The following is a 24,452-nucleotide window of genomic DNA, read 5'->3' on the forward strand; positions in this document are numbered from 1 at the left end:
AATGTGAAAATGAATTACTGGACCCTTTATTGCATCTCCTTAATACTTCACTAGAGCAGGGTATTTTCCCTGATGATCTGAAACAAGGAAAAATTTTGCCAATTTTCAAGAGCGGTGATTCTGAAAGAGTTGAAAATTATAGACCCATTAGTATTCTAAATGTAATAAGTAAAATTTTTGAAAGAGTAGTTTTAAATAGGCTATTGATGCACCTGGAAGAAATTAATTTCATATGTGATGAACAGCATGGGTTCCAGAAAGGGAAATCTACTAAGACTGCAATAGTATCCCTTGTTGAAAGACTAATAGATATAATAGATTCAGGTGAGAAGGCAGCCGCAATATTTCTTGATTTATCCAAAGCTTTTGATTGTGTGAACCATAGAATATTATTGGAAATACTAAAAACTGTAGGTGTGAATGGTATAGAACTAAAATGGTTTGAATCATATCTCATAGGTAGAAACCAGTGTGTTGAGCTTACCAAGGTGGATGGGAATGAAATAGTAAAAATTAAATCTCAAAAACTGGAGGTCCAGGCTGGAGTACCTCAAGGCTCAATTCTGGGTCCCTTACTGTTTCTGTTGTATGTGAACCAATTACCAAAAGAGTTAAAAGATCACAGAGCTCTGTTGTTTGCTGATGACACATCGCTTATCTTTAACAATTATTTATTAGATAGTCTAGAAATAAATGCTTTTACTGGAGTACAGTCAATTGTCCAATTCTTGAAGCAAAGGCAATTAACAATAAATAGTAAGAAATGTCAATTCCTACAATTCAAAAGTAAATATAATTCAGTAGAGGATAGAGAAATAAATGTGTTTGTAGAGGAAAATGAATTAGACCAAGAAGAGAAAGTAGCATTCTTGGGAATTTTATTGGACAGGAAATTAACATGGCATCCTTACATTGAGAGGATATGTAATAAGATATCATCTGGGGTATTTGTCCTGCGGCAGCTTGCTAGGCTGAATGATAAAAAACTACTGTTAACTGCTTACCATGGACTTATACTATCTCATATTAGGTATGCTATTTTAGTATGGGGTAATTCATCTCAACAAAATATGGACAGGGTGATAAGATTCAAAAGAAGGCACTCAGATGTATAGAGAAAGTGAATAGGTTAGACTCTTGTAGGCCTTTATTTAAAAAGCTTGGTCTATTAACTGTGCCATCTTTGTATGTATATGAAGTTGTAATGCATGTGAAAACGAGTGGTGTGATCCAGAATTCAGATGTTCATGAGTATAATACGCGAAACAGAGCAGATTATCATATAATGGGTCACAATAGTAGGTTATTTGAACAAAAACCAGATTATATTGGTAGGAAATTTTATAACAAGCTACCTCAAATCTTGAAAAGTAATGATGATTTGAAGATTTTCAAAAAACAAATTAAAAATATTTAGTTGATAGAGCTTTTTATAGTGTACAAGAATTCCTTTCAAACCTAAACTAGGTTGAACTACTTAGTGTTAGAATTATTATGTAATAACATGACTTGTCTTATACTCCATGACTGGAGTCTTTAGGACGTAATCTTAAAAAAAAAAAAAAAAAATACCGAGGAAAATGGCATTTACCTGTTATATTATAATAGAATATTACTATCAATAAGTCTTTTTTCCGTTAGGGCTACTCTTCAATATAAATAAAAATAGAAATCTAAGTACCCTCTTTAGAATTGTTTACTCAGAACATGTTTCGGCTATATGATGCCATTATCATACTTAGATTTCTATTTTTATTTATACTATCAATAACCTTAACTCTACCTTAGTGATGCGATCATTCAGCTCCTTTTCAATTATATCAATTCTTCTATTGATGATCTCTCCTTCCTGAAATGAGACACATTCAGTTAAAATGAGAGCAAAACATGTTACAAAAATATAACAGAACATAAGTTTTTTTTAACATTTCATAATCTACATTGGTTTGTAATAATTGAGTCCGGAATACGGCTTTGACTATAAATTGAAATACAGTCTACCCAGAGATCCGTATTCTATCAAGACAGCCTGTTATTGACCTCAAAATTGAATCCCTCAAGCAAGCAATACCTCTAACATTCTGGAAAAGTATTTATGTGATTTATTGAGGTAACCTTGATTGACTTACAATGACCAATTCACTGTAGTTTGAATGGGACATGGAGTAAAATCATAGTATTCTTTATTCATTCATACAATAAGTACATCATGCAGTATTAAGTACAGCATTACCTACATTATTAATAATCTAATAAACGTGCTACAGGAATCACGTTCACACGTTAACATTTATTTACACATCAGAAACTAAAACGATTAACCAGTGATTGATTTAACGTTAAAACTTCCAACTTACTTCAAATAGAATAAAAAATATATTTGGATCAATGTTATGTAGGACTAAATATATCACGGGGCGATAGGAATCGGCATTCTAATGTTGGATGATAACCAATACAGTAGTACAAGGTGGTGCAGAGGAAACGCATGTTTTTCGAACCGCCAGTATTCGACAACGGGAGGGGGCATTATCCTTGAACGAAAGGTGGCAGACGGCCCATAATTATATGGTTCCAGTCGCTATGGACCGTTGGAATGTTCAACATCATGTGTTTGCAGTCGAGCAGTTTTTTAGAAACAATGAATCTGTAGTCACAGTGCAACGTCTTTTCCGTCAATATTTTAGAGTTGGACGTCGAGGTGCAGTGTCTGATCGAAATACTGTACTCCGATGGGTTGCAGCGTTTAGAAGTACTGGTTCTGTGATGAAAAAGAAACCACCTGGTCTTTCCCGTTCAGTTCTTACCCCTGAAAATGTAGACCGAGTCAGTGTCGTCCTAGTTCTGAGATCATGTCGTGTTGTCGATCGTCTAGGACTAGTAACAACTGCCGTTCTGACTCGTTCTACATTTCCCGGAGTAAGAACTGAACGGGGAAGACCAGGTGGTTTCTTTTTCATCACAGAACCAGTACTTCTAAACGCTGCAACCCATCGGAGTACAGTATTTGGATCAGGCACTGCACCTCGACGTCCAACTCTAAAACATTGACGGAAAAGACGTTGAACTATGACTACAGATTCATTGTTTCTAAAAGAATTGCTCGACAGCGAACACACGATGTTGTACGTTCCAACGCTTCATAGCGACTGAAACGGCATAATATGAGCACAGAATACAATACAGAATGGAAAGTCCGCTAGTATCCGGAAAAATCCGCCATCTTGAAAGAAAGTTCAGCATTGTAATAGTATTCATGGGAGGTTCGGATCACTTTACTGATCCCGGTCAATCGGTCTCGTTCACTGGCGCTAGCCAATCAGAAGACCAGGATTGGAACACTTCCTAAGGTCACGTGACGTGTCTTGTATTTGTGCCTTGTAAAAAGCATTGGTTAAATAGGCGTTTGACAGTATCCATTCTGTATCTATTCTGTGATAGTATGGGCCGTCTGCCAACATTCCTTCAAGGACAATACACCCTCGCGTCGTCGAGTACTGGCGGTTCGAAAAACATGCGTTTCCTCTGCACCACCTTGACAATATTCAAGATAGATCATTGATTTATTTAATATCAATTCATTTATTGATTCATACAATGAGTACATCAAAATGATAGGGAGAGAAAAAAAAAGTTAACCTTGTGCTATTTCTCTCCTAAATTTAGATAGGCCTAAGGTTGCACATAGTCCGAAATAGGTTAAGTCTTGTAGTTGTTCACTTCACAAAATTTTCAGTCCTTAATTATTTTCACAGAGTAGATTTTTAAATTTAGATGCTTCAAAACCAAACATAGAAGAAATATATCACTAAAATAGGAAATATTCACATATTAAAGATATAATTAGCAATGTTCAACAATCTCTCTGAAAACAAATTCACTCAATACGACAGCAATGCTTTCACAACAAAAAAGCGTGTGATTTAGTTGCACATAAATAAATTTGACAAAATTGTTTTCTATTCAACTAATACCATAGAGAAAAGAACGCATAAAGGTGCGTACAGATATACGCGCCGCGAACATGAGCAATTCACTTTTAATCAGCTGACTATATCTGTATTTTTACAGTAACGGTAAGATACAGATATAGAAGCTTGGCATCAGCTGATTAAAAGTGAATTGCTCATGTTCGCGGCGCGTAAATCTGTACGCACCTTTAGATAGCATAAGAAGATATCCCATGGTATATGGCTTTAATGCTATCTTTTCTCTCTGTTAATATATTAACTGACTGTTAAACGTGAATCGTAACAATTGTAAGCCTATATTACTAACCTTATTGGGGTTCTCGACATGGTAAATATGCACAGCCTCCTTGACAGCAGCTCTCCATTGGTCACTGGTCAACATCACACTGGGATCCCAATTTTTCACCTTCTCTGCCAACACCTATCAAATCAAACAAAATTTATAAGCCATGAAAGCAAGCAAGGCGGTCCACAAAATTTAAAAACTGTACCAGCATCAGTGCATTCAACTTCCCTACAATCCAATGGTCGTTTTCACACACAGGGTCAAACTACATTAAGCGTTTATTCAAGAGACTTTAGGCGATTTTTCAAGCTATTTTGAACGTGTTTTCAGACGACAACCCAATTAGCCAATCGGAGAGCTTCCTGCCCTGCCGACTCTAAAAACGCTTGAAAAACGCTCAATGTGATCTGACCCTTACCGATTGTCGGCTAGCATTTATCAGAGGTGTCCTCCGATTGGCTAAAAATCAGCTGTTGCTGAAAATTGGTCAATGAGAGGACAATAACTATGAGTTTCGGCAGACAATTAGCAAGTGTGAAAACGGCCAATGGTTGCTCTCTGGCGACCTAATTTGATACAAGCCTAAGGCTGGGCACTAACGATAGAACATGCATGATAAACATTTGTATGTACATGCATGTTTATCATGCATGTCCTGCCGTTAGTGACTTTATTAAATAATAGTGAATTAAATAATATGAATGTTCCTAACATTAAAAAATAACGAAATGAAATGATATACTACACAGCAGTATGAATTAATGAATGGATCAAGGTCTATAAATACAGATCATGACACAATCCCGTGATGCATTGCAAAATCGCCATTTTATGGTGTCCTAGTTCACCAATTTTCAAATTTAACAGCTGTTACATTATAGATTGAACATAACATGATGTGTTATTTTGTTACATTGTTCAAGGGATATTGCTTGGCTTTGAATTGTAAAATAAATTGTTCCGACAGAATAATAATACTTAGATTCTAACTAGGTATTGAATTGTTGATTTTCAGATTTAATTGATCGGGAACTTAAAACTCTTTTTGAAGTTGGCCTCGCATATTCTGTCTTGTACCAATGCCTTATGAATCTTAATCCTTAAGTTACAAGAATAAGAACAATTTTTTATAATAAATAAATGAAGAATTAAAGCATTTATTATTGAAATTTCATTATTAAAAATTGAAAACCTGAATTCACATATTATCTGAACCAGAATATTGTTTTTAAAATGAATATTTTTGTTACGAGCAAATTGAATTGAATTTTCAATGTACCGCCATGAAGACCCCATAAAATGGCCGCTCCATAAGAAGCACGAGTGTCATGACCTGTATTTATAGACCTTGATGGATGAACGAATAAGGAACGCATGAATTGAGAAATGACTTAATTCGCTACTAATGCATGAATAATTCAAAGAATAATTTATTTTTTTTATTTATTGGGGATAATTTATTACCCACATGCGCTTTTGCTTGTGCGAGGGTAATGGAAGGGCATTGGTCAAGGATGAGATAATCAAACGTCCATGCCATATGCGGGATTCGAACCCACGAACAAGGCGGTGCTAGCAGACCGAAGTTTGTAGCTCTCCTTACCACTAGACCAACCCGGCCGGCTAATGAATGAATTAGGAAGTTCATGGATGGAAGTATAGATGACTGAATGAACTAATGAACAAACTAATTGATCAATAAATAAACAAACCATTAACGAATAAATGAAATTAATGTTTTTTAGGACTACAGCCCAATATGAGCGTTGGCCGCCCCACTACAGCTCTCCACTCTTTTCGGTCCTCTGTCTATCCTATACATCCCATTTTTTGGAGATCGTCTCTCACTTCATCCTCCCACCTTATTCTTGGTATTGAAATTAATTTTAAATAAGTTAATAAATAAGATAAATAACCATTTCTCTAACCTGATCCAGCACCACTTTCAACTTCTCACTCCGTACAGTATCATCTCCAACTGAGGCCGAGTCCTGTTTGAGTGTACTCCGAACCGCCTCCTGTACGATACCAATCAGCTGTTCACGACTCATTGCTGGTTGCAAGTGGTCATTAGTGGCCGCCATCTTGGCAACAGAACCAGTTGCAATGGTTGCCGTGGAGGGGAGATGGCAGGAGGGTTGGTAAGAGTAGCAGGAAACTCTGAAAGCAAACAACCAGAATTCAACTTTATTTTCTATTTTATTGTTCTATACATAGTGTGCTGTATAATTTAGTTCTAAATTATAGAACACACTTTACAAATTACAACAATTTAGTTCTATTTGATTATTTAGCTTTATAACTAGTAGCTACTACTACTACTATTAACAATAATTTCTCTGGATGTTGAACGACTTACCCAGAGAAGTTCATTCATAAATTCAGGAATATTACATATTATTTTTTATACATTTTCAAAAATATAGCCTAACATTATACAACGTTTTCAAAATGACACCTCATTATATAATATGTGTCGAGGTTATCATCAAATTAATACAAAATTATGCTACAACAGATTTATACAAAAAATCTAAAACTATAGTGAGGTCCACGTTGGAGAAAGATAGAAGATCAACGTTTCCGATCAATGTCTTGTCAATGCCTTCTATAGACGGTAGCTGATACAGGTTTATTAATGTAGTATGTAACTGTTCATTCTCGTTTAAAATAATCAATTATATTTTATTAAGCAAGAAAGTATATTTTTCAATAATTTCATAATGAATTTTAATTATTAAGATGAAATATTTTGTTAGTTAATTATAAATTCTACATTGTTAAAAGAAAATCTGGCATCAGAACAAAGCGAGAAAGAGATAGCTCTATTTGCTTTATTGAATGATAGACAAGGATAGCAATACCATTGCTAATCAAAAACTGCCATTATAACGTGGACCTCACTATATATCTATTACCCTAATCATCACCTAATACATCACCTACTGTGTCTGTGATTTCCATATTTCATTATCTTGTGCTGTGTTGTGCTGCATAATTTCATTGAAACATTTTTTGTTCAATCGTCTATTTAGTGATTAAAACACTGGACAAAAATATAAAATATTATTCAATTCTGTCATCGCAATGTCAACCCGATTGTCGTCCAGCCATGGATTTAGCTGGATGTTGTTTGCGGCGGAGCTACAAAATTACAATTATACAAAGAATTGGTGCGGCCTGTTGTGTGTTACGGATCGGAAACATGGGGGCTTACTGCTGGAGATATGCAAAGACTGAGAATTTTTGAAAGAAATTTGGTGAGAAGAATCATGGACCCTGTTTTTGAGAATGAAACAATAAAGACATTGAGCGGTTCATTAAAGCTGGCAGAATGAGATGGATGGGGCATGTGTTGAGAATGGGAGATGGAAGAGTGATGAAATGTATATGGAAGGAAAAAATATATAGGCTAACAGAAGAAGAAAAGGTCGACCAAGAAATAGATGGACGGATGATGTGGAATGCGATCTAAGGACGCTTGGAGTTCGTAACTGGAGGAGGCAGGCCGAGGATCGAGTCAGATGGAGAGGCTATGTCAGGGAGGCCAAGGGTTATAAAGACCTGAAGATCTGAGAAGTAAGTAAGTTTGCGGCGGGCATGCAAGAACACAAAGTTAAAAACTGATAGTGTATATAATTATTATTATTTATGTGAAAAGTGGCATCTTTCAAGGAATGTTTTAAATAATCTCTACTTGAACAATTTATCAAAATTCGGAAGCAGAGAAGTTTTGAATGATTATTTCTGTTCCTTGGGTATTATATTGCTCTTCAATGTTGATTTCAATCACAAACTGTTTATTATTAAATCACTTTTTTACTAATAAAAAGAACGTTTGGTAGTCAGATTTTTTCGATAAATAAATTTGTTCCCTTACTGTGATAACGAAATCTTTTGGCAGGTCCGCCATCTTCCACAGACAGATCTGGTTGTCACAGTAAGTGAATAAATTAATTTATTGAAAAAATCTGACTGCTAGTCGTTCTTTTTTATTATTAAAAAGTGGTTTATTATATTGTATTGATTCAATAAATTTTGTTGAATAAATAAATAAAAGTAAATAAAACTGAACTAGACTTATCACTTAAATACAAATTTTCAAATGATTGAATTTTAATAATAGAAAGATATTAATAAACTTTGTATGAACTGGATACTTACATACAAATACAGCATAAACTGCCATGCAGACTGTCCCACTGTTACAAGGCCGCTGGATATACTATCAATCAACATATCAAAATATCCCGCCTCACAGCTACGCTGAGACTGGCTCCAATAGGAACACACTGAAGAAAACATCCCAGATCCCCTTCCATAGATGCTAGAAAGAGATGCAGATATCCATCCAAGTATGCCAGAAAGAGATGACGATATCAACTCATATCCCGATCCAAAGGTGTTATACAGAGTTGCAGATATCCATCCAATTATGCCAAAAAGAGATGACGATATCAACTCATATCCCGATCCAAAGATGTTGGAGAAAGATGAAGATATCCATCCAATAACGCCAGAAAGAGATGACGATATCATCTCATATCCCGATCCAAAGATGTTGGACAGAGATGAAGGTATCAATCCAAAGATGCCAGAAAGAGATGAAGATATCCATGATCTACTGCTCTCCACTGTGTCAACAAGTAATGACTTGTGGTGGGGGAATTGGTCACGGTAGAAACCTGTAAACAAGAAGGGTTATGAGTTTTGAGGATGTCTTAGTACAAGTTTGAAAGTTTGCAGGCATAACGTGATTTGTTTTTTTCTGTTTTCAAGTTATCCTATTATATTAAGCGATCAATTTCTGTATTTATACAGGGTCTGTATAATAAGTAACCGGACTGACCTCAGGAAATTTTTTATTGGCAAAATATGTACAATTTATCATTAGATATCTTCAAAGTAGTCCCCATTGGAGTCGATAACACGCTGATACCGGATTTTCCAATCCCTGAACGCTCCCTGGAAGTCGGCAACCTCTATGATGTCTAGAGCCCTCGTCGTAGCACGTTGAACGTTTTCCAGAGACCCGAACCGCGTCCTCTCAAGTTGTCTCTTAATTTTGGGGACCAAAAAGATGTCCCGGTGGTGCCATTAACGGGCTGTAAGGAGGATGTGGCAACTTTACCCTCGAATATTTGGCCAACTGCTCGGTGACGAGCAGGCAGGTGTGCGACGGAGCATTGTCATGATGGAGAATTCACGAATCGGCAATCCCCGGACAGCCGGACAAACTCTTTGTGAACGGCCAGTACTACAGAGAGGTGCTCCGTCGACTAACCGCCCGGGTTCATCGAGTCCGTCCTGGGGTTTGCCGATTCGTGAATCCTCCATCATGACAATGCTCCGTCGCACACCTGCCTGCTCGTCACCGAGCAGTTGTCCAAACAGTCGAGGGTAACGTTGCCACATCCTCCTTACAGCCCGGATATGGCACCACCGGACTTCTTTTTGTTCCCCAAGATCAAGAGACAACTTAAGGGGACGCGGTTCGGGACTCTGGAAAACGTTCAACGTGCTACGACGAGGGCTCTAGACAGCATAGAGGTTGCCGACTTCCAGGGAGCGTTCAGGGATTTGAAAATCCGGTATCAGCGTGTTATCGACTCCAATAGGGACTACTTTGAAGATATCTAATGAAAAATTATACATATTTTGCCCATAAAAAATTTCCTGAGGTCAGTCCGGTTACTTATTATACAGACTATGTATATCTGGTTATTTTTTTATCTGGTTATTTTTATAATATCTGGTTATTTATGTTTTACGGATCTCGAAAACGGCTCTAACGGTTTTCACCAAAATTGAACCTGAATTCAAGTGTATGGAACATAACCTAATTTCTGGACTATTTTTATAGTGTATAAATCAAAATTCGGGAAAGAAACAGTTTTGGGCTGTGCCTGTTAGTACTTCCCCAATCATTTTAAAGAATTTTGTTCGGTTTATCAAAAGTCAATAAATAAATAACGAGCGAAGCTCGGTGCGCCGATATTATTTATAATATTTAATAGCTATTTATACAACAAGTGTGCAAACACATATTTGACAAAACATTTTTCCCAACACTTATAATATTAAGATAATGGCCCATATGAATAAAACCAGAGCGAATGCTCATGAGCAAGAGCATGGAGCATAAGGTTTTGCTCATGAGCAAAAGGTAGAAGCAAAAGCATTTGCTCATATGCATCCATATAAGATAAGCTTTACCTTTTACTCTTACCTTATGCTCCTGAACTCTGGAGCAAATGCTCACGTATTTTAGAGATTTTTCATCAGCTGATTCGCTTTTGTAGCCTTAGTTTGTTTTTATAGCTCACGGAAGCGCTAAATATGCAAATAGGGTGCACCGCTTGTGTTTGCGTCGTCTGCTCTGTTTTCTATTTATGAATAGAGTTTTAGGTTAGTTGAGTTTAGAATTTTGAAATAATAGCGTGAAAAAATGTCATCTCTATAAAAATCTTCAGCATATTCTTATAATATCAATAGCCTTCTTATAATCGTCTACACTTTCATCTTCTTAAATACCTATTTCCTATTTTGTGATGGCTATCTTTTGTATTTATTCTTTTGTAGGGATAATGGTGATATGTATCATGGTTGAATCTAAAAAGAGTTTTATAGTTCTCAACTATTGGTTGTGATCGTATCTGGTATAGTTTCGTCTTCCTCAAACGAATTAGTTGAGCCATTTTACTATGAGCAAAAGGTGATAAGCTGCTCTAGACTAGACTCACCTCTTTTGAAGCATTTGCTTCAAAAGTTGAGCAAATGCTCTAGTTTATTCATACAATTTTGAGCAAAAGCTTTTACTTTTGAGCAAATGCTCGAACTATTTTTTTGATGAGCATGAGCAAAAGGTTTTGCTCACGTTTATTCATAGAAAATGAAGCTAATGCTCCATATTTTAGAAGTATAAGCAAATGCTCAACTTTGTTCATATGGCCCATTGTCATTATTTACTGATAAAGCAGTTTTGTACATCTCATGGGTTATGACTTATGACATAATATAACCCACTGTGCAATGTGAGAATATAACTTTTCAGTGCATTTATAGTTATTTGTGCAACTAGTGCGCAAAGTGACAGTTTGCTGCACCGAAAGAAACGTTTACGCCCGAGCCGTAGGCGAGGGTGGAATGGTTTCTTGAGTGCAGCAGAGGAACTTTGCGCACGTATTTCACATTAAGTTTTTCCTACAGTTACCATTTAATATGAAAAGTGGGTAATTATGGGTAAAATTGCCTGAAATGCATCAAATGTTTTTCTGTGTAATTTTATTATTGATAAAAACCTTAATTTATTGTCAAATTGAATAAAATGTTGTCCTTGTTATAATATATAGGTACTTAATAATTAGCGCGTTGTGCTTGGTTGCACCTCTGCTCACTATAGCAGCCACAGCAGTCAGTGTTACCAACTTCATTTTGATTTTGCTGCACTGTTGCTCCATATAACCTACTAAGTATTTTGCGTTGCCATGTTGCAAATCTGGAGTGCAGAAAAATTTTTCCCGCACTAGAGCGGAAAAGTGATTCTTTGCGTTCTGTAATCAGTGCAGCAATGGCCACTTTTCAACGTAACTGTAGGAAAAATTTTTTAGTTAGTTTTCTAACTCAGAGTCGTCCGTCCGTCTCCTCACGTCAACATGTTTAATTTTTCGTTCGTATATCTGTTGTTGTGTGCGTATTTACAAGAGTGAATTACAGAACAAAAATAGAGGAGTTTGATGAAAGAAGGGCCCATGTGCTAAAACCATATTTTGAGAAAAACGCTGTCAAAGATTTCAAAGTGATTTATAGGAAACTATTATCTTGTGTATCAGCTAGTAATCTGATTAAATGAAACTTCAAGTTTAATTTGTCCAGTAATGTGCTACAATAACTGAGAATCACTTCCTACATTGTTTAATATTGGATAAAAAGCATTACAGAGGCCCTTCTTCCATCAAAGTGATTTTTCTAGGAAATGTTCCAAATGAAGTGGATAAACTAAGATTTTTCATTCTTATTTATTGATATGGAATAAACTTATTAAATATTTTAATAGAAAAAAGTATTTTTAAATAAAAAAGCAAACATTTCATCTTAATTAACCTACTATTCATTATCAGAACTAGCATCACTTTCCTCACCATCTGAGGCATTATGAACCACTGATGTGAAAGGTTCATGAAAAAAAGATATTTTATCTTCAGGTAGGAAAGGAAATAAACTTTTCGGATTAGCAACTTTTGGTTTAGAGAGTGTTCCTGGCTGAGCTTTTACAAACAAAATAGCACTATCAAAATGGGGTTTCAGGAACTAAAATGAAGTGGGCCCACCAATGTCAGAATAACTTTTGTAACCAAGAACAGTCCCAAATGTTGAGTAACAATTTTCACATATTTTCGATTTAATTTCATCATGTATTTTTTGCGAACACTCCGATTTACAACAATCATTATTGTTCATTGCAAACGTGCATGCCCAAATACCACGTGTAGAGTAGAGAGCCTATGTGACCTAGAAACCCCGCTCAAATGCTTGACACTGCCTTCTTAAAATCGTCGTCGCATCGTTCAGAAAAAACATAGAGGTATGAAATTTTGTAGACATATAGAAAAGATGGCGGCAATCCGAAAAGCACTTTGACGGAAAAAGGGCCTAAAGTTCTTAGTGCCCTTCTTCCATCAAACTCCTCAATTATTGTATTTACTATACTGTACTATTTGTAAAATGTTATACAATACATTCAATAATATAATTATTATAATTGAGGTTTTATAAAATTCACTAGCCGTCAGGCTCGCTTCGCTCGCCATATCCGTCTAGCCTGGGGGCTCCGCCCCCTGGACCCCCGACTGGATCGTCCATGAATGAGATCAGCAGGCTCGCTTCGCCGCCTACATTTTTCATTTGAGCATTTTTATCATATGTTAGAAAAATCCAGTCGGGGATCCAGACTAAACGTCTGGCTAAACGGATATGGCGAGCGAAGCGATTCTGACGGCTAGTAATATAATATTCCCAGGAATAGCTCTGATTGAAGTAGCAGTGCCCAATAAATTTTTCCGCGATAAATGTATTTCAATTCAACTTAATGCCAACCTGACAAAATTATCAATTTAGTTACCAGTTAACAACTGTTTCGAAGAGGTACTCTCTCTAGATTATAGATCTATAATAACATATGATATGGACATTTCAATTATAATTAAGAGATTGGGAGAAGAAGAATATACATGTTAAAAGACGAACTTTAAACCCTTATAAACCACCCTTAGAGTTAATATATTGCCAAAAGATTTCTTAGTGCGCCTCTAAAGGGCCAATTGAACATACCTACTAAATTTGAACGTTTTTGGTCCGGTAGATTTTTAGTTCTGCGAGTGAGTGAGTGAGTGAGTGAGTGAGTGAGTCAGTCAGTCAGTCAGTGAGTGCCATTTCGCTTTTATATATATATAGATCATAACTCACCGAAAAACAGTATCAAAGGCAACAGAAGCAGCAAGATGGTGACCAGTTCGACTCCCGTCCTGGAACTGCGTAGCTTGTTGGCACTACGCCTGACAGCCGCTAGGATTCCAATGTCAACGGCCAGTATGTTCATCATCAGCCTATACAACCAGACGAAAGGCAGTCTCCACCAGGTGTTTGACTCTTGGAACAGCTGACGACCTGCAAAACAATCGAGATTCAATTATTATCTATATTATTCTATGAATATAGAATATTAGGCTTATATTTCTCTGTATTATTTCTATATTTCTCTAGGCTTATATCTTTCTCTCAGGCAAGAGAGACCGAGGCCGTCCAAGGAAAATGATGGGCAGATATGAGGTTCGGAACAGGCAGATATGCCTGAACCCTGAAAAAAGAAGAAGAGGAAGAAGAAGAAGAAGAAGAAGAAGAAGAAGAAGAAGAAGAAGAAGAAGAAGATGATGATGATGATGATGATGATGATGATGATGATGATGATGATGATGATGATGATGATGATGAAGAAGAAGAAGAAGAAAATATTGTATTTATATGATACAAAAAAAATATTGATAGTAGTTTTATTTAATGTGGATCCGGCTTTTTTGCAACCCGACCTAAACTTATCATCTCATCTTATTATAAACTTACTATCCTACGGTATCTCATCATGTTATAATCTTATAATTATTATTAAACGAAAATCCCAATTAAATGCTGTAAATCACCCCGAAGACTTCTGCTACTGCAAATATTGACAACAGGGTTAACAGCTAGATGAAAATTCGATGAGAGCTACTATCCAAAAAATTATTTACCAGCCCGGGAATCGAACCGGTACCTCCTAATTGCTAGTCAGGAATGTTTAAGCTAATAGTACACAGGAAACGCACCGCGCCGCGCCGCCACGTCAGTCGCACACCGGAGACGCCGTTTTTGCTCATCGCACACAAGGAGCGCGCCGCGCCGCACCACCGCGTACTGGACATGACTCTCCACCCGAACAACGCCTCCATTCTGTATCGTTAGAGAAGGTGGCGGCACTCAGAGGAACGTTCCTTTCCTACTAGGCGCGCAGCCACAGACGAAAAATTCTGCTCCCTATTCTCCCGATAGTTCCAGCAGCAGAATAATTCCACGGCGTCCACGGATGCGCGGCGCGGCGCGCTTCCGGCTTTCTAACTTACTTAGATGCTAAGTATTCAACTGGAATATAATCATTGTTTATGAAACATTTTGTTGGCTATGATAGTAGTTGATTCAATAATTGGCAATCAGCCAACTACTGAACTAGACTGACGTAAACGGTTCCAATAGACGACCATATTCGGCTGAATTAACAGCCGGCAGATTCGTCCGATCCACGGCCGAATGGATCGGTTGAATACGGTTCCAGTGGACGGTTACCCTAAACCAAACTGACAATCTCTGGATAGCAGCACTCATTTTATACGAAGCCATAACGGCAGCCAATATTAATAATTCAAGTTTCAAGTACCTTTGAGGCGTTGTGTATGTATCCCGTTCACATTGTGCGTTCTGCCAGCTGTGATGTGGGTGACACTTGTGACTGTCACCCAAATTGTGGTGACAGCTGTCACAACTGTGGTCACCAGCCGACGATACCACGAAACCTTAACAGCTGACGAACAGCTGGATGACACACTGTTATCTCTCGCAGATGACCTTGTGTTTGTTTGTTCTGCAAAAGAAAGGAAACTCGAAATTAGATTGGGATCATTTTTGTCAAATTCCTTACAACAGCATAGAGATAGTATGGCTAATATAGATAGAAATAGAATCATTGAGAGCTGAACACCACTTATAGTGAGGTCCAATGATAATGGAGAAATATATATACAGAAAAATATATTACTAGTAGTTCTGTGAACAGTAGACCTCACGCAGTATTCTCATCCACAAGTACCTGATTGAAACTATAGACCTTATGTAAATACAGCAATAGACTCGCTTCTCCACACATCTGTGTAATCACTTGTCAGCTGATTTATGATGAATAATTCTATAGTCTGATTTTTACTCTAATATTGGCGTATGAGGGAGGCTCCTTTTTCCTTTTATATATACTTGAAATGCAAAATTTCCAAAAACCTTGTATATACGTCGACGCGCAATCAAAAAAGGAACATACCTGTCAAATTTCATGAAAATCTATTACCGCGTTTCGCCGTAAATGCGCAACATGTAAACATTTAAACATATACATATAAAGAGAATGCCAAACCGTCGACTTGAATCTTAGACCTCACTTCGCTCGGTCTCTGTATAAATCTCTGTATATTTCTCTGTATATAAATATTTCTCTGTATATAAATTCTGTATATTTCTCTGTATAAATATATCTATATTTATACAGAGAAATATAGAAGAACAGCGTTACCTATTCTCCACCCCGCCTCTGCCTTCTTTGGGCTGGGCGTATTTAGTCAAGACAAGACTAGTCACGTTTAGTCACAATAGTTCACATAGTTGGTTATGAAGCCATGTCTAATCAGTGTGAGTTGCATAATAAGCAACCATGTGAAGTATTGTGACTAAACGTGACTAGTCTTGTCTTGTCTTGACTAACTGGTGTGTGCCTAGCCTAAGGGTAGGCACACACTAGTTAGTCAAGATAAGACTAGTCACGATTAGCCACAATACTTCACATAGTTGCTTATGAAGCAACATACACTGATTAGTCATTGCAATTAGAAATGTCTTCATAAGCAACCATGTGAAGTATTGTGACTGAACGTGACTAGTCTTGACTTGACTAACTCGTGTGCGCCTAGCCTTACAGGACAGCTGATACCAGTAAATCTTATGTAATATTAACGGTTCATTATTGTTTAAAATAATCAATTATATTTTTTCGTTAATAGGATGTCACACATATTAAGAGGAGGATCTTTCGTTAAGAGGAGGATCACACTTGTCTTTGAAAGATGATCTTGTATTTGTTTGTTCTGTGGAAGGAAAGAGATATGAATTAAAGTTAAGTTGATTTCTGTTTAGTTAGATACAACAACATAGAGATACAATAATTAAGCTAGACAACTTCAAATTGAATCAAATTTATTGCCTTACGAAAAATGTTCACAAATAAATACAGATTATAAAATGTGATATTTTAGAATAAGAAGTATAATTTTTTAGCATAATAATATACTAATTCGGCGAAACCAGCGAAACCACAGTTTGAGTGCCGGTGACAAGTACCAAAGCAGAAAGCGATACTATTACTTCCAATAAAAGAACTTTGATTCAACAAGGTAAGCTAAACTATACAATTCAATGAAGATGAAAGTGGGGAAAACACATATTTATACTGTATGCAAGTTTGATGACAATACTAGAGAAAATAAAATCAAATTGTGTTGTGAATTAGGTGAAAAACATTTGTTGATTTAATCCAATCAATTATTTTTTAGTACTTGATTTCGTGATGCTATCTAAAATTAAATTTTCGGGTAACAGGTTAATCAACAACTTCATAGAGAAAAGATAGCATAAGAATATATCTCATGGTATACATCGTCTATTTTCCCAATTTCAGGTCGATTTCAAGCCGATTACTGTCACTACCTCCGTAAACAAAGCCATAGTGCATTCTCGTGACGTCAGCACAGGTAGGGCTCCCACACCAATAGAAATTTATTGATTTCAGCTGATCTATATCAGCTAGTGTTTTTATTGGTGTAGGAGCCCTACCTGTGCTGACGTCACCAGAATGCACTATGGCTTTGTTTACGGAGGTAGTGTTACTGAGGTAAACCTGTCTGTTATTAAGGTGTCGTTGGGGTGATAGAAGTGTAAGAACGGCACAGTATGAGAGACTACCAGCGTCACATAGCTTCACGAAACATAGCTACCTGAACTATCAGCTTGAGCTGGCAATAAAATTTGTAACATATGAGGTAAACTCTTGCTATCGTCTGAGTGTTTGACAATCGACAGTCGTGATGTGGGTGGGACCAGGAAGCAAGGAACAACGTCTTCTTCTCAATAAAATGAATTCTATAAACCATCTTCTTATGCGTTATCTTCTTTATATCTTTTCATATGCTAAATTTCAATAGGCGATATCTCTTCTTCTCTAAGATAATACTGACCTCTGTTGAACCATCCGAAAAACGAAGATCTACTAGGACTATCAGCTTGAGTTAACAGTGAAATTTGGAACCTAAATTACCTATACTAAGGGTTATCTTCTTATGCTATCTTTTCTTCTCCAAGATAATATTGACCTTTTGTAAACCATCCGAAAAACGAAGAACTACTAGGACTATCAGCTTGTATTAACAGTGAAATTTGGAACCTAAATTACCTATACCATGAGATATCTTCTTATGCTATCTTTTCTTCTCCAAGATAATACTGACCTCTGGTGAACCATCCAAAAAACGATGCCTTAGGTGTATATGGGTGTAGGGGTGGTCTGGCCATATTTGGTATCATGGGTATGCCAGGAGCAATCTCCTTCCTGTACCACTTCGACATGGGGTTGTAGGTGTAGTCGGTTTTGGGGAGAACGCTGCAAAAGAAATACAAAACTTACAAAAATGTAATACAAAACACACTACAGATGAACGACTTAAAAAACTAGGCCGGCCAGATAGCCGAGTCGACTAAGGCATGGCATCTTTCAGTCTGCTGGTGCTACCTGGTCGCGCGTTCGAATCCCGCCGGATTCCATCGAATAGACATGGACGTTTGATCATCTCATAATTCACCCTCGCACTTCCCATTACCCAAGCACAAGCGAAAAGCTCATGTGGGCATTCCTTTCCCAAATTTAGATTGAAATTGTCCAGAAATAGGTAATAGGTAATATCTTTGCGTTCACTGTATTACCATAGAGAAGCAATAGCATAAGTAGATATCCCATGGTATAAGGCGTTTATGTCGCAACTTCTACTGTTATCTAAAGCTGATAGTCCACGTAGTTCTTCCCCATAAAGCTATGTGACACTGGTAGTCTCTCATATTGTGCCGTTTATACACTCTCACCCGGCCAAAACAGTAAAAATCTACAATAATCGACAGTAATCGGCTTGAGATATCAGTAAAAGTTGCGACATAAACGCCTTATACCATGGGATATCTACTTATGCTATTGTTTCTCTATGGTAATACAGTGAACGCAAAGATATTACCTATTACCTATTTCTGGACAATTTCAATCTAAATTGGAAAAGGAACAGTTTTGGGCTTTAAGCCTGTTGTTCCTTCCCCAATCATTCATAGTTGAGAATTATATTGTATCCATCATATATAAATAGATAGTTCGATAGTGAACTATCTGCATTCCTTAAGAATAACATCAAGCTTAACTCATACATTGAATACCTAAACTCAAATCTTCAAAGTATCATTATTTATCAGGATTGAAACTACAATTAGCGGCCAAATATAAATACGTATAATTATAATTTGATATGTGTATTATATTTGAAAAGATTATAATTAAATCAATGAGAACACTAAAAGATTGGCTTAAAATTTGGAATTCAAACGCCCTATAACATGGGGATATCTTCTTATGCTATATTTCCTCTATATTTACAATAGGTAAGACAATTTATAGCCTACAACATATTTTTTTCTAAATTCCATCGTTTCTACCAACAAAATTTTATAATAAAATAAAACGAATATAGTTCTTAGTTATCATTCAAAACACATTTCACTTGAAAAAACAATCATTAAAACTCTCAAAAACTAAAAAAAGTACTACTGTATTCCTTTTATTTTCATCACTGAAGAAGCCTTGGATATTCAGAATCATTCAAAATTTTATTTTTGGCTGAAGTATGACTGTCTTAAGGCCCATTGACGGCTCAAATGATATACTCAGACGAGGTAGAACTTCCGTTGGGGACTACCATAGAGAAACAATAGCGTAAGTAGATATCCCATGGTATAGGGCGTTTATTTCGCAACGTTTACTGTTATCTCAAGCCGATAGTCCACGTAGTTCTTTCCTGTGAAGCTTTATGACGCTGGTAGTCTCTCATATTGTGCCGTTCATACACTCTTACCTGGTCAAAACAGTAAAAATCTACAATAATCGACAGTAATCGGCTTGAGATAACAATAAAAGTTGCGACATAAACGCCCCATACCATGGGATATCTACTTAAGCTATTGTTTCTCTATGGGACTACCTACCAATAAAAGCCATACGAGTATCAGTATTTCTGATTGAAAAAGATGTAGGTACTCACTTCCACCAATCCCCTAGACTTCTGTAATAGGCGACAATCTCTGAGACAGGCTTATAATGGCCATTCTGCCATGGACTCTCCTCTTCTTCAAAATTTCTCACAAAATTCTCATTCAACAGGTTGTCGTTTATCTCCACATCTCCATTACCATGTAGTCTGTCTTCAAACACAGCTGATTCCTGCAAAATAAAAAACAACATTGGATTAAGAATATACCGATAATAATCATCATCTATAGAATAAAATAGAATGACTGCTTTTATGTTTCCTACAGAGCGAATATATCTATAATATAATAAAGGAAAGAATTGGCTTATACACGTACGAGATAGGAAATTCACGAATGATGCATCATCACGTCTGAACTACTCAACTGATTAACTTGAAATTCTGCATATAGGTTCAATTCTTCAAGATATCAGGTTCACCTTGTCAAGTTTTCGATTAGCCCCTTGCCGAGCACGGGTTACCTGCTAGTTAATAATAAATTTGAACTGAAATCAATAGCTCTTATTCAGTTGCAAGACATATCTGCATATAAATTATTATTGAGTATTTTACAGATAGATTCTTGATTTACCGAGGATGGCTATAAGCCTATTTAGAATTCTTCAAGATTTCAGTAGGTCAAGTTTTCAGTTTATCAACTTTTCAATTAGACCCTCGCGGGATACGAACTACCTGCTAGTCTAGAAATATAATGATAAACTAAAATATGCAATCTCAATCATGAAAATAATATTTCAGTGGCACAAATATATTAAGTTGAAGTAATCTGGTGTAAAACTTGATTTGGAATCCAATGCAACCGGTTCCAAGATCATATATTCGATGGTTACTGAGATATTCCAAAAAAGTATGCATATTTCTGTACCCTTCTTGAGACATCCCAATAATTAATGTAATATCTCAATATCTATTGGCTAAATTAATGTAAAGGTCACGTACACTGATACTAATGGTAATCCAGCTTAATTTTCTAGGTTCTTCCCTGACATTCTGTCAAGGCAGACTGGCAAACCACCCATCTACACTCTCCTGCTCGTCGTCATTTGTAGGCCTATGTATTGGGCGAGAGTGTGGATGTGGATGCGGCATTAGAGCTATGGCTTACCATTAAGTGAGGTCGAACTCTTATAATCATAAATTAAAAGTTTGAATTAGTGGCAAATTGTTGGTGATTGGCCGTTTTCACACTTACCGACACGACAAAACATATTGTTTTCCAATTGTCTGATTGGGTTGGCGTATCAACTGTCAGCCAATAGCTGTTTTGACACTTACCAATTTCTCTCCGACACGACATATTGTTTTCCAATTGTGTGATCGGGTTGGCTTATCAACCGTCAGCCAATAGCCGTTTTGACACTTACCGATTTCTCACCGACACGACACGACATATCATTTACCAATGGTCTGATTGGGTTGACTATCAAATATCAGCCAATGGTCGTTTTCTCACTTACCGACATTGAATTCATCTTCACGACTCCCAGATTTGTCCTCTGATTGGCTGAGCATCAGCTGGTTGTGAGAATTAGCCAATAGGAAGACATTGTGTGTGTCGTGACGATAAATTATGTCGGCCGACAATCGGTAAGTGGAAAAACGACCATTGGATAATTGTTGATATGCCAACCCAATCAGACAATTGGAGAGCAATATTACGTCTTGTTGTGTTGTGTCGGTGAGAAATCGGCAAGTGTGAAAACGGCCAATCACCAACAATATGCCACTAATTCAAACTTTTCATTTATGAAAGGCTGGGCGTACACCGGTTAGTCAAGACAAGACTAGTCACGTTTAGTCACAATACTTCACATAGTTGCTTATGAAGACATGTCTAATTGCAATGACTAATCAGTGCTAATCAGTGGGAGTTTCGTCACAAGCAGCTATGTGAAGTATTGAGACTAAACGCACACCAGTTAGTCAAGGCAAGAAAAGACATGATCAGATACAATACTTCACATAGTTGCTTAAGACGCAACTCACACTGATTAGTCATTACAAATTAGACATGTCTTCATAAGCAACTATGTGAAGTATTGTGACTGAACGTGTCTGATCATGTCTTGTTTTGACTAACTGGTGTGCGCCTAGCCTTAGAGTTCCACCTCACTTAATGGTAAGCAATAGCTCTAATGCTGCATCCACACTCTCGCCCAATACGTACAAATGACAAGGAGCGCGAGAGTGTGGATGGCTGGTTTGCCAGCGCTCGCCTTCACTGGCCTTCGCTTGTCATCACTCGGATTTTTGTCGAGCGAAGGCGAGTGGCCAGCCGAGCATCCACAAATGGTCACATGGCAGAGTGGATGCCAAGACCAACGTGGCTAAGCTTACCAGTTTGGCCAGTGACTTGGAGATAGTGTGGACTAGACATAATATAAGATAACAGTATGTAGCGTACAGGCTGACATGCCAACTATTGTCAAGTAATTATTATTGAATTTGGGAGAGGAATAGCACAAGGTTATCTAATTTTTCCTCTCCCTATCATTTTGATAATGTACTTATTGTATAAATGAATAAATGATCAAATTCCTGCCCGTGCAAGATATTTTTCTCGGTCCACTTCCGTGTTTCGGATGAACACGTTAATCGCCGGTCGCGGCTGCATAAAGATAGTCGTTAGGACATGTCAGAGGCCTTAAGTTTGATCAGGTGCGGCCTGAAAACTCTGACAACAGACCTGAGACAGCCAGGTTACTCTATATTATTATTACCCTAAATACTAGTAGTTCTGTGAACAGTAGACCTCACGCAGTATGCTCATCCACAAGTACCTGATAGAAACTATAGACCTTATGGAAATACAGCAATAGACTGGCTTCTCCACACATCTGTGTAATCACGTGTCAGCTGATTTGTGATGGATAATTCTATAGTCTGATTTTTACTCTAATATTGATGTATGAAGGAGCTCTTTTTCCTTTTATATTATCCTTGAAATGCAAAATTTTCAAAAACCTGTATATACGTCGACGCGCAATTGAGGAGCTGGGTAGAAAAACGACCCGAGGCCACTCGTGTCGTTTTTCCGCAACACGCTTCATTCTATCCGCCATTAAATCTGAATAGATTGGTACATAAAAGTTGTTGTATCTTGAAAATGATTGAGTTGTGAAAATTTTTTGTTTGTGTGGCAAACCTGAAATTATTCAGCTGACAAGCTGTGAGCCAGCAGCCAGTGAAATCCTTATTTTGTTTTCTTACAAAAGAAGAAGCTGATTGATTGATTGATTGAGTACTTTATTCATGTAGATTACAGTATATACTGGATTATACACTTATATACAATAGCTTACAATACAGCAAAATTATAGATGAATCTACATAATATAGACTAAGAAAATAATTATTGAACTGTATATGATATGAAAAAAGCAATTTGGAATAACTATACAAGATTATATTGTAATGCATCTACATAAATTGGCGGAGCTTTGGACATATCAATGTCCATTCTTCGGAAAGAATATTAAAAATATCCTCCCAACTAACTCTCTACCAAATGAATGGTATAAGTAGATCATTAATACATCCAAGGGAACCAATTATCCTCTAGATGATGGAAATAATGAAGAAGACGCTCCTGAAGAAGAATCCGATGCTGAAAACATTGGGGTGTATGAATTTCCCGAAAAACAGAACAGTACCATGTACATTCCAGAGTCTTGATTATGGGAAGAAACGTGTTCAAGATGAAAATTTCATCTTCAATTGTTCACTTCCAAATGACATTTTTTAGATCTTTATTACCTACTTATTAAATATTCAATATCATGAGCAATATATTATCATTATCACTACTCTGGAAACGGGTTTTTCATCATTTTATTGAACCTCTGAACATGTAACAACCAGGGTTATGGAAAAACGACCTGAGACAACACACCTTATATCAATTAGTATCAGTTAGCCTTGGATTACTGGCTAATTATGAATAATAGCATTGAAAATAGTATAAAAAGATCAATAAAGTTCAAATACTTGCAAGAATATTGCATTCTGATGAAATAATGAAGATGTGTACTAAATATTCTAAACTCAATTTACACAAAACTTGATTTCTTGACTCAGGTCGTTTTTCCACCCAACTCCTCAATTAAAAAATGAACATACCTGTCAAATTTCATGAAAATCTATTAGCGCGTTTCGCCGTAAATGCGCAACATATAAACATTTAAACATTAAGAGAAATGCCAAACTGCCAAGTCATTAAACTATATTATATCTGAGAGAAATAAAAGTTACTTACATGATTTCCTCCTAGTTCTCCATAACACGAGAACTATCGTCAAATGTAGCGCTTTTCTTCCAATCACTTCTTTTTCAGTTATCTGTGTATTAGTAGCATGATCGGTAGATATTCCTGGAAAGAAAAACAAATAAATTATTGAAATCTATTTACATTATTGATTGACAATGACTTCAACCCTTGAACTACGGCTTAGGGTGGTCACTGACGACAGGACAAAATAAAATAAAAGT

General features: G+C 36.7%; 1 protein-coding gene and 1 pseudogene across 1 annotated transcript; both read right to left on the reverse strand.

Annotated features, from left to right (window-relative positions):
* Window positions 1-6,308, reverse strand: part of LOC120352865 — a 53,548-nt pseudogene extending 47,240 nt beyond the window's left edge.
* Window positions 1,780-24,302, reverse strand: LOC120352774. The gene is made up of 8 exons (XM_039434990.1): window positions 24,220-24,302; window positions 19,956-20,134; window positions 18,111-18,262; window positions 15,224-15,427; window positions 13,723-13,923; window positions 8,422-8,942; window positions 6,255-6,417; window positions 1,780-1,852 (listed from the first exon to the last, which is right to left on the reverse strand). The coding sequence occupies exons 3-7, from the start codon at window positions 18,226-18,228 to the stop codon at window positions 6,328-6,330; spliced, it is 1,134 nt and encodes a 377-aa protein (XP_039290924.1). The 5' UTR covers window positions 18,229-18,262; window positions 19,956-20,134; window positions 24,220-24,302; the 3' UTR covers window positions 1,780-1,852; window positions 6,255-6,327.
* Window positions 24,303-24,452: the final 150 nt, after the last annotated feature.

This window comes from Nilaparvata lugens, chromosome 8, assembly GCF_014356525.2.
Source record: "Nilaparvata lugens isolate BPH chromosome 8, ASM1435652v1, whole genome shotgun sequence".
NCBI classification, from domain to species: domain Eukaryota; kingdom Metazoa; phylum Arthropoda; class Insecta; order Hemiptera; family Delphacidae; genus Nilaparvata; species Nilaparvata lugens.